Source organism: Lutra lutra, chromosome 14, assembly GCF_902655055.1.
Source record: "Lutra lutra chromosome 14, mLutLut1.2, whole genome shotgun sequence".
Lineage (NCBI taxonomy): Eukaryota > Metazoa > Chordata > Mammalia > Carnivora > Mustelidae > Lutra > Lutra lutra.
Window position 1 is genome coordinate 13,894,813 of NC_062291.1, and position 12,294 is coordinate 13,907,106.

Here is a 12,294-nt window from a genome sequence, read left to right on the forward strand (position 1 = left end):
AATCCTAGATGAAGGGAGAGAAATGTTCTATCCAGGGTACCAGGCAAATATGGTGGAGGGAAAATACACATGGCCTTTTTAGACACCAGCCACTCCAGCTATTGAAAGTTCTTGTTGAGAAGTGGTGAGAAGTAAAATGCTTAAACATTAATCTTTGAGACTAGGTTAGGGTAGTCTTGAACACTTGTCAGTCTTGTAAAGGGAAAGCTTTGAAGTCTTTTTATCAGAGAGAAGTATATACTCTTGAATGGAAGGAGGGAGGGATCTAAGGAATTTAAAAATTCTTGGAACTATTCCAGAGGGTGGGAGGTGAAGACGATTTTTAACTGAATAGTAGTACTGACAAAGGAAACTAATTTTGGTGGAGGAAGGACCATAGATAGGAATCTATGCAGTTCCTAATTTTTACCCATTACTGAGCCATCTGTGCAAATTCTGGTTTATTCCTTTTCACATGAGTGCAGAATATATTCTCTCTCTTTCTCACATAGCATAGCACTCAGCTTGGTCCTGTACCATGAGAGAAAAATAGCATTATTAGAATTTGAGATCCTGTCTTCCAAAATGTGACAGTCCCGTCGTCCATAACAGCCTTATTGTTTTGGGTAGTTATCGCCTTATTGACAGGGGTGTCCGTGCCTTCTGCCAGTCTGTATGTGATCGAGGTAGCTGCTCAGAAATACAGGTAAAAGTAGGCATGCTGCCTCCTTTTTACTGTCTTCGGTGACTGCTGTATTCTTGTGGTTTAAAAATGTTTGAAGATTCTAGTGCTTCACATTTAGCCGGGTGGTTGAAAACAATAGGATGGCTCAAAACATTTCATGTCACTTATTTTTTTTTTTTTTTAAAGATTTTATTTATTTATTTGACAGAGAGAGATCACAAGTAGATGGAGAGGCAGGCAGAGAGAGAGAGAGGGAAGCAGGATCTCCGCTGAGCAGAGAACCCGATGCGGGACTCGATCCCAGGACCCCGAGATCATGACCTGAGCCGAAGGCAGCGGCTTAACCCACTGAGCCACCCAGGCGCCCCACTTATTTTTTTTTTTTTAAGATTTTATTTATTTATTTGACAGACAGAGATCACAAGTAGGCAGAGAGGCAGGCAGAGAGAGAGGGGGAGGCAGGCTCACTGCCGAGCAGAGAGCCCGATGCGGGGCTCGATCCCAGGACCCTGAGATCATGACCTGAGCCGAAGGCAGAAGCTTAACCCACTGAGCCACCCAGGCGCCCCTCATGTCACTTATTAATAGGGAAAATGGCATGTTTAAATTTAAGCAGGCCTCGAAAACCTGAAACGTAAGCCTGAGGAAAAAGCGAGTCTGTTCAGTTTCAGTTTCACTCAAAAATTGTTGTTGTACATTGTACTTAGGGGAAATTCCTACCGTCACATTAGTAAAGTATTTCATTGTCTGGCTGCCTTTCTTCAGTTGGGTTAGTGTTTTGGTCAATATATCTCTAGGCTTTCTGAAATAGTTATTTAAAAAGTGTTAAAAGAGTAAATACTGTAAGATGTTGACTGCATTCTTGCAGAATTATTGTTACTTAAATTATATGAGCTTTAAGGAAAATTCATTAAAAAGTCTAATAAACCTCAGTTTTTGGTATGTTCATTTTTCCTTAAAACACTTAGGTAATGTTGAATTTGACTAGAAGTTAGTTTTTATTGCTAAGTTTAAGCTACTTATCAGTCTCCCAGTTGTAATGAATCTAGTTATTTAGTGACATTTCTGTTTGTTTTTTAAGGTTAATCAAGATGGTACATGCTGAAGCCTTTTCTCGTCCCTTGAGTCGGAATGAAGTTGTTGGTTTAATTTTCCGTTTGACAATATTTGGTGCAGTAACATACTTTACAATCAAATGGATGGTAGATGCAATTGACCCAACCAGAAAGCAAAAAGTAGAAGCTCAGAAACAGGTATGGCTGAAACGTTTGAGGATCACTTTTTCTTGGAGCTAGCTGGTATTTTTCCATAAAACCAAGGATATGGTAGAATTATAAATTAATGAGAAGTTCTCTAAGACCCAGGTGAAAATGTGTTTGAATGTCCTGTTTAATTTTATTATTCCTAAAAAAAAATATTTGTTTTTCAAATCCTTTCTAACTGTGTAATTTATTAGGATAAAAAGGGGTGAGAATAAAGATAATCCAGTATTTTGTTGTGAACATCTTCATTAGAATTTGTCAGGTAATGAATGAAGGAATCTAGGTAAAAGTTTTCAACAGACTAAACAAAACAATTTATCTTTAGTAATGGTATGCATTTTGGTTTGCACGACATTTTAAGTGTGGGTAGTACTAATCAGCTGTCTTATACTTGCAAACTCACTAATTTCTAATTAAATTACTAAATGTTATTACTATAAGTAGGTTTATTTTTGGTTTTTGGTGTTTTTTCTTTTTTTCAGTAACTGCCTCTTGTAGTCATTTTCTATGACATACCTGTTTTGGTTTCTCTTCTTTCTCAAAAACGTAAAAGACTTAAAGAAGCCTCTCAAGTTTCTCTTGCTATTTGAGGGCAAGATGTTCATATTCATTAATTTTTTAATTTGTTCTGTGTGTTGTGACTGTGATGCATTCAGTAAATAAACATTTACTGAGCTCCTAGCAAATTCTTGGTGCCAAGGATAAAAGACAGATAAATCTTGTTCTTTCAAATACTATAGGCTAGTGTGGCAGACCAGGATGTCAGTAAGTGACTGCTTTAGGGTGCTACGCATAGCTCTTAAATCAGTGAAAATCACAGTTTTGTGAATACTACTTACTGTTTGTATCCAAAAAGCAATTTGAACAGTTGTGAGTTTGTTCTCTGAATTTGATTATAAAGTAGGTGACTCGGGGTCTAGATTATGTCATAATATCTGTCAATTTATAACTCTGAGAAGTCTGACCAGTGCAGTGTGTGTATGTTTTAATTAAGTATATCCATGTGTCAGCTGAAGTGCAGCTTTCCCTGCCACCCACATGATGCAAGTCAGTTTGAGTCTGAGGTCAGGGTACTGGTAAGTCATACCATTTTCAAAAATTTCAAAAGCGAAGATGTGACTATTAAAACAGAGAGTTTTGTTTATTTTCTTGGCTTCTAAGAGCTCCTGGAACATACCTATGGAAGATGTAGAAAGCCAGACAAAGGTATTAAATAATACATGAATGGATTGTTACCTTTAAGCCTTTATTAATAACCGTGTGCATAGTATTATAAATATCAGTACACGAAGTGTTAGACTGTATGTTGGTCCTCATAGTGTCCATGGTGGGATTAAAAAGACATATCCATGATAATATTACAGTAGCATATTCTGATTGCCTAATGAGTAGACAAAAACTATATGGCATTTAGAGGAGAGAGCAGTCAATAATGATTAAGGTAGTTGAGTTTGGCCACTGAAATAGGCAAGGACAATTTGGAGTAGAAAGGAGATCTTGAACAGAATCTTGACGGTTGTAGGAATAGCAAGACCTGTTGCAGGAACAGTAAATAGACTGGTCAGGTTGGAATAGAGTGTTTAAGCAACTAGCTAGTAGACCTTGGAGGGAGAGGTAAGGGAATAAAGTGTAAAGTCGGGGGAAAAGACCTCTACTTTTCCTTCCCTGTTCTTTTTGGTGGGTGGACAGAGGCTGATAAAAATTCCACAACATTTTGTAAGTCCTTATTAACCAAGAACGAGGCATGTTGTTTGCTTGGTCAGGGGCTCTAGCTTCTCTGACAGCCTTCCTCTGTCCCTTCCCTACCTCCCTGGCCAGCTACTGAAATACCCTATTGACCAGTTGAAGTCCTCTAGATAGGCAGTGGTAAACTACTAAACTGTCAAACTACCTGTTAAAGATTTTTGAGTAGGTGAGTGATAGGCAAAGGCGTGTTTTAAGGATAATTAACGTCACAGTATTATATAGCAGGAACCTGGGGTTAAGGAGACTAGAAGCAAGATCTGTTGCATAGACTTAACCAGACTGCAGTAGGCCTAGCAAAGACGTAGAATAAGGGGGTGACGAAAGGAATGGAATGGGTGAAGTAGACCAATAAAAATGGATGCTGGCAGGACTTGGTGATGATATGGGAAAAGAAAAAGGATATCTTAACAAATGAATCCAGGATTTGTTTGGAGGCCTCGAAGACTCATAGTAACTTTCATAGAGGTTTAGAAACTGATAGATGGGCAAGTTTATGGGAAGATGATATTTGATTTGGGCATATTGAGTTCGTGTTGGGGATAAGGCACCTAGGGGTAAATGTTTATCCAGCAGTTAATCGTAGGTCTAAATCTCAGAGAAAAGGTCAGTCCACAGAGGTTCCTCATCAGATGCTCAGAAGTAATTGGGCATATTAGAGAAGTGAGCTCAGCTGGGATGCAGTAGGCCCCGGGATTATTCTTACGTAGATCCGGATCATTTGTGGGGTTTTCCTCACCTCCTCCTACCACCATCAGGATTTATACATTCAAATATTTGTTGAGTGTAATTGTGAAGAGGATAAATGCTGATAACTGTATTGGAAGTGAGGAGGTCTCTAAAGGAGGTGCCAAACACCATAAATACTAGGCTGAAGACTAAGCCTTCATTTAGGGAATGGAAGGATGAAGTGAAGCCAGTGGAGAATGAACAGGTCGGTTAGGGTAACTGATCTTCCTGCTAAAAACAACTAAATGATGTAGATAAAATATTTTTTTAAGTCTTCTTAAAGGTATTCATGAGCTGGCAAGAAAGTAAGAAATTCAGATAAAAAAAACTGAAGGCAAAGATTGGAAAAGATAACATGAGCTTGATGGCCACCTTTCACACTGGGGGGAGTTTGCCGAAGCTGCTGAATTTGAACTTAAGTTTTTATGGCCCAGAGGAGCTCAGGATACAAAGCACAGGACCATTCCAAGGTAGGGTGTCTCATAGACAATATTCCCATACATCTTTGACTCCAAAAGATTGTACCCTCTTTGGTAATTCATCTAAAGATAAAGATGTAAGAATGGTTTGAAAAGAGAAATTTTAAGCGGTATACTATTAGTTGAATTGACACATATGAAGTATAGACACAGGAAGGTTGAAAGTGAAAAGATGGAAAATGCCTATACCATACAGAGAGAAAATAAATTTCAAGGCAAAAACACTGTTAGAGTAAATAAGGTTCATTACAGAGTGATTAAAGATTCAGTTCACCAAGAGATACAACATTTCTATATTTGTGTACACCATTAATATAGCCTCAAAATATATAAGGCAAAAAACTGGTAAAACTGTACGGAGAAATAATATATCTGTCATCTTGGTGGGAGGTTTTTAACGTTGCTTTCAGTAATTGGTAGAGTTAACAAGAGTTCAATGTAGTTAACATATAGTGTTATATTAGCTTCAGGTGTAAAATAATAGTGATTCATCAATTCTATACATTACTCAGTGCTCGGCTTGGCAAGTGTGCTCTTAATCCCACCATTCCCCCCCATCCACCCACCTCCACTCTGGTAACCAGTTTTTTCTCTAGTTTTTGAATTGGATTATTTGGGGGGGGGTGTTGAGTTGTACAAATTCTTTATATAATTTGGATACTAACCTTTTAGTGGATATGTAATTTGCAAATATCTTCTTATTCAGTAGATTACCTTTTAGTTTTGTTGATTACTTCCTTTTTTGCTGTCCAGAAGCTTATTTTGATGTAGCCAAATGAAACTGTTTTTTTTTTAATGGTAAAGATATAGCAGATTTACATAAGTAACAGCATTATCTAGTGGCCACATATAGTATATTGTGCGTCAGAAAATGCTGGGTATGTATCTTGGGGTGCCTGGGTGGCTTAGTTGCTGGGAGTCTGCCTTTGGCTTGGGTCCTGATCCCCAGGTTCTGGGATGGAGTCCCACATCAGGCTCCCTGCTCCACCGGGAGCCTGCTTCTCCCTCTCCCACTCCTCCTGCTTGTGTTCCCCCTCTCGCTGTGTTTCTCTCTTACAAATAAATTAATTTTTTTTCTAAATGCAGGGTAAGTATCTGAAAAGCACCAAAAGATTTGCGAAATTTAACTAGATACTAAGTTGTAAAGCACATGTCAAGTTTCATAGCACAGGTAGAAAGTTCATTACATTCCCCAGCTCCTGTGCAGAACAGTAAGGTCATTAAATATGCAGTAAGTTCAGAGAGTAAGAAACATCTCTAAAGAACTTTTAGGTAGAAGAAAACATAGTAGAAATTAGAAAATATTTATGATGAGGGCGCTTGGGTGGCTCAGTTTGTTAAGCGTCTGCCTTCGGCTCAGGGCATGATCTCTGGGTCCTGGGATCAAGTCCCACATCAGGCTCCCTGCTCAATGGGTCTGCTTCTCCCTCTGCCTGCCACTCCTCCTGCTCATGCATGTGTGTGCATGTTCTCTCTCACTTTCAAATAAAACAATAAAATCCTTTAAAAAAGAAATATCAAATTAAACTTAATGTATTATTGTTTAGAGAGAAATTTATAGTCTTGTTTGTTAGAAAAGGTAGAAAATTAATAAAGTAAATATCAAACTTAAGCTCAAGAAAAGATTTTTAATATAGACCCATGGATAATAAAAGCATAGAAATAATAGGAAGGAAAATTAATAGAAAATAGACTACACAATAAAGAATGAATAAAAATATAGAAAATGAATAGACAGTAGAGAAAGCCAGTGAAACCAAAAAGTTGGTTATTTGAATATACAGAAATATTTGACAGTTCTGTAAAACCAGTAAAGAAAGAAAGAAAGCCACCGATTAATATTACTGGGAATGATAGAGGAGGCATAATGACGATGCTGTAGCCATTAAAATAAGGAAAATTAATAACTGCCAATAAATTTAAAAACCTTAGATGATACAGATAGACTCTTAGAAAAATATAAATTGCCATAACTGACTTAAGAAGTAGACATGAATATTTAGTCCCATACCAATGAAATAAGTTAATATTGGATATATATTTTGATAAAGAATACCCAGGCCCATAGAATTTCACTGGCAAATTCTAGCAACATTTAAGGAACAAATTAATAATAACAATTTTATACAAACTCTAAAAGAGGAAACAGTCACCAAATCTTTTTATGAGGGTAGCTTAATATTCTTAAAACTTGCAGTGGGCTGTAAGTTATCTCAATTAAATGAATAGAAAAATCCTAAAATACTAGCAAGTTGAATTCAGTTCATAAAAAAAGTTAGCATATTATTACCAGTGGGATTTATTCCAGGAGCTTAAGCCTGGCTTCAATTGAGGAAAAAATATATTCATAATGTTCTATAATAACAGATTAAAGGATAAAACTATGATTATCTCAATAAATGCAGAAAAAGCCTTTGTTAAAATTAAAATATTCATTCTTTTTAGAAAAGCTCTTACTTAGTGAAGTAGGAATAGAAAATAATGTCTTTACATCCAGATGGCCAACAGAGACATGAAAAAGTGCTCCACATTACTTGGCATCAGGGAAATACAAATCAAAACCACAATGAGATACCACCTCACACCAGTCAGAATGGCTAAAATTAACAAGTCAGGAAATGACAGATGCTGGCGAGGATGCGGAGAAAGGGGAACCCTCCTACACTGTTGGTGGGAATGCAAGCTGGTGCAACCACTCTGGAAAACAGCATGGAGGTTCCTCAAAATGTTGAAAATAGAACTACCCTATGACCCAGCAATTGCACTGCTGGGTATTTACCCTAAAGATACAAACGTAGTGATCCGAAGGGGCACGTGCACCCGAATGTTTATAGCAGCAGTGTCGACAATAGCCAAACTATGGAAAGAACCTAGATGTCCATCAACAGACGAATGGATAAAGAAGATGTGGTATATATATACAATGGAATACTATGCAGCCATCAAGAGAAATGAAATCTTGCCATTTGCAACAACATGGATGAAACTAGAGGGTATTTTCGGAGTGAAATAAGTCAATCAGAGAAAGACAATTATCATATGATCTCCCTGATATGAGGAATTTGAGAGGCAACGTGGTGGGTTTGGGGAGTAGGGAAGGAAAAAATGAAACAAGATGGGATCTGGAGGGAGACAAACCATAAGAGACTCTTAATCTCACAAAACAAACTGCAGATTGCCGGGGGGAGAGGGGGGATGGAGAGGGTGGTTGGGTTATGGACATGGGGAGGGTATGTGCTATGGTGAGAGCTGTGAAGTAGGTAAGCCTAATGATTCACAGACTGTGTACCCCTGGGGCAAATAATACATTATATGTTAATAAAAAAAAATTTTTTTTTAAAGAGAAGATAATGTCTTTAGCCTGATAAAATAAATTTATTGTAGGAAACATACTTCATGGTAAAAAACTTAAAGCATTTCCTTTATGATTAGGAGCAAGTCAAGGGAGCCTCTTGTCATCACTTCTGTTCAGCATTTTACTGTTAATGTTGCATAAATCAAGAAAGATAAGAGGTAGAAGGATTGGAAAAGAAATTAAACAGTCATTATACACAGATAATATGATAATCTACATAGGAAGCAAGGTCTATAGCTGATATGTTGGGGTTAATAAGGTTAAGTTTAAGGGCTGTTGGATATAAAATCAGTGTACAGAAATCAGCTGTTTCTGCATACCCGTCACACTTTGAAACAGCAACTTTAAATAAAGGTACTATTTACAGTAGTATCAAACATATACAGTCACTGACAAACACAAGTTGTACAACACATTTTTAATGAAAATTATGAAACTATTGAAGCTATTCTTAAATTCAATGCCAATAAAAAATATTGACAAGCTTTTTTATTTTTTTCCCTAAAATTTTTATGGATGAATTTAAATTTATGTGTAGGCAAGATACTCTTGAAAAACAAGACATTAAAAAAAAAAAAGAAAAAAAAAAAACGTATATTGGGGAGGGAGTATTTGCCTTAATTTATATCAAAATGTATCATAAAGCTATAGTTACTAAAACCGTATGCTATTGGCACAGGGATGGATTGGCAAATTTAGCAGGATAGATTGCAGAAACAGACTTAGGCATACTTTGGAAACTTGATGTATGACAGAATTGGCTCTGCTTTTTTTGATTATTGGAGAAAGGATGGACTTTTCAGTAAATGATAATTGGACAGCTGGTTCTATGTGAGAGGGAATAAATTTTGATTTTTACTTGATACCATTTACAGTAATCTCTTCCTTGGATTAACAACTTGAATTTATTCATATAACTATTTACTGAGAACGTGTTTTGTGGTTCTTTTTTTACCTCATCTGTATATTTTAAAGATAACCTTTTTAAAAAATCTACCCAATTATTAATAAAAGCACCCAAAAAAAGGCCAGAAGAATAGGGAAAAAAAAAAACAACAATAAGGTATTGGTACTAGTCTTACCCACCTGAACACGCGTGAAGTATACAAAACACTGCAGGCTATAGTAGTCATTCATTGTGGCAGTAAATTTCAACTGGAAGGCCTACATTCTGAAATAAGAATTAGGGGAAATTGGTGGGTGTTGAAAATAATTTTTAAAAGCCCCTCTTCAACTCTTAATGTCACAAAACAAACTGAGCATGGCCAGGGGGAGGGGGATAGGGATAGGGTAGTGGGGTTATGGACATTGGGAAGGGTATGTGCTATGGTGAGTGCTGTGAAGTGTTTAAACCTGGGATTCACAGACCTGTACCCCTGGGGCTAATAATACATTATATATTTATAAAAAATTAAAAATAAAATTTTTTAAAAAGCCCCTATTCACTTTTCTCTCCCACTGTCTGGAAAATCATTTGTGTCAAGTTGTCAAAACCAAAGGAAGAGAAGGTTGCAAAAGAGAATTAGTTGTAGAGATTTTTTTTTTTTTTTTTTTTTAAGTAATTTCTACACCCAACATGGGCCTTAAACTTACAACCTCAAGATCAAGAGTTGCATGCTCTACCAACTGAGCCAGCCAGAGGCCCCAAGAGAATCAGTTGTAAATGCTGTTATAAAACGATCCAGGAGAAAAGGAGGACATAAAGAATTCAGTCAAAGAAAGTGATCCGTAAATTTAGCAAAATCAGAGCATTTCCATTCACTGGGGACAGCAAATACAATGTGAATTTAAAAAGGTGGTTATTCCAGAATTTGCTGGCAGAAAGTTTGAAGATGAAAAGGAAAAAGACATGTGGAAAAGGAGGAGATAGAGAGTTGCTGCCAAAGAGGATGGAGGTAGGTCCCAGAGGGGTTGGGATTAGTAGTTTAAGAACATTTTAAGGTTAGGGCGCCTGGGTGGCTCAGTTGGTTAAGCAGCTGCCTTCAGCTCAGTTCATGATCCTGGAGTCCCGGGATCGAGTCCCACATTGGGCTCCTTGCTCGGCGGGGAGTCTGCTTCTCCTGCTGACCTCTCTACTCTCATTCTCTCTCTCTCTCTCGCTCGCTCGCTCGCTCAAATAAATAAATCTTTAAAAAAAAAAAAACATTTTAAAGTTAATAGTTAATTTACTCTCCGTGAAGTGGGAAGATGTTATAACTGAATGGGAAGGAGAATTGGAGGTTTAGGACCTGCTGAGGTAAGTATGTGATCAGGGTTTAATGAGATAAATCATTGTGGATTATGAACATTAGGGCATAGTTGAAGGAAGCATGATGGTATTGGGAATTTAGTTGTTTTTATTAACTTCTCCAAGCATTTCTCCGTATCTTGGTAGCAGATAAACTGAATGGTGGTGCAGAGTCAGCATTGAGGATAAGGCTGACTGGTACAAGTCCCTTAGAACCTTAGGGTTCTAGGATTCAACAGAAGACATTGTTGAAATGATGAGCTGTGGTCCAGGCCATTTAGGAAGTCAGATATTGCCAGATGGGGGATAATTAAGTGGGAGTATAGAAGGGAATTAAAGAATTAAGGGTATACATTGAGGGTAAAGATCATGTGTGAATATGGGTGAGGAGGAAACTATGACTTCCATGGTCACAAAGGCAGAACACTGAATATAGAAGCTGAGATAACGTTTTGAGGCTACCAATAATCAGCAGACCTCATGTGAATTTAAAGGCAGTGCAGTGGTCAGATGAAAGAAAGGTAAACAATGATGTCCATGTATTCATATCAGGAACAGTAACCTAGAAGTAGTCTTAATGTTTGAATTAGAATATTTGTAAACAGTTTCTGGCCTGAAGTCCAGAAAACTTCCCAGCTTGGTGAAATGTAGGCTGTCGGTCAGGAGAGAGGAGATGGTTTCTGCAGGGTGTTACACAGGGATGGGGATTTTCTGGGCATCCAGTGCTGCTTGGGTCGTATTTAGATGTAGTAGAAGAGTTCTGATGGGTATGTCTGATGAAAGGGTGGGTTGGGTTCATTGGGCTAGAGAAAAATGGAGTGTCTAGGTAAGCTCTCTGAAGAGCTTTCAAGCACAGGATGAATAAGTTAATGCTTGACCTGTTCTGAGTATTAATAAATACAGTATTTGGGTTAGCATACTAATTAGACCTAGAGTATTTCTGAGATTTTAGTTTAATTGTCAAAGGCCAGCAAAGATGACTACTGAGAATTCTTCCTACCTATGAAGGTCATATACTGTGACCTTAGTGAAGTTAATGTCTTATTTTTAGTCCTGTCATGACACTTTAGTGTTCAAATCTTTTAGTTATTTTGAGAGAAGTAAATTAGCCAAAGTATTTTATGAAGAGATACACACTGAGACCTTTCAAAAGAAATCACGGACTGTCAGCTGCCGAGTATTTTTGAGAGCGGCCGGCGCTGAATGCCAGTTACGCTGGAACGAGCTAACGTTTGCTGACCCCAGGAAGCCATTGTGACCTATATTACGGATCAGGTGGCTTTCGCAACTACGGTTCACTGGCACTGAATCTTAGAGGCCTGAAAAGCTGAAGTCACTTGAGATAGGAAGTCAGTAAGGAATACACGGTTAGTGTTGCCTGGTTGGCCACGGAATAGGTAGAAGTGATGGGGAAAGAGGAGCACGCAGAGAGGGAAACTGGAGGAGAGAAAACTGTGTGCAGCATTGTGCTGTATGCCCAGGGGCAGTGGAAGGGCACGGTAGCAGAAAGCCATGGGATCCTGTAGCTTCCGGAATACACCCAGTAAAACCAAATGTGCACTGAAAGGGGAGATGACTTGGGTCCTCTTGAAAAGGGTGTTTTCAAGAATTTTAATATAAGTTTATTAGAGGTTATATCAAATATGTAGAGCTAATTACTCAAATTCTTCTGGTGTTTCCTGTTTCAGTGTATTTTTGAGCTTTGTAGCCACGATTTCCTCTGTCTACACTTAAAGTCTGTTAGCTATGACATCTGTAAAAAAAAAAAAAAAAGCCTTAAGTTTAATTATAGTTCACCTCTGGTTTTTCACCCTTAACTTCTTAATGCTATCTCT

At 37.7% G+C, this 12,294-nt stretch overlaps 1 protein-coding gene across 6 annotated transcripts in view; it reads left to right on the forward strand.

The window, feature by feature from the left end:
• Window positions 1–12,294, forward strand: part of ATAD1 (ATPase family AAA domain containing 1) — a 66,192-nt gene that overhangs the window by 21,725 nt on the left and 32,173 nt on the right. For 5 of the 6 annotated variants that reach the window (XM_047701734.1, XM_047701735.1, XM_047701732.1 and 2 more), the window contains one exon: window positions 1,746–1,917. In XM_047701734.1, the coding sequence (XP_047557690.1) occupies window positions 1,746–1,917 (172 nt within the window). Of the gene's footprint in view, window positions 1–1,745; window positions 1,918–12,294 lie in introns of those variants that run through there. The other variant, XM_047701738.1, reaches the window with a different exon arrangement.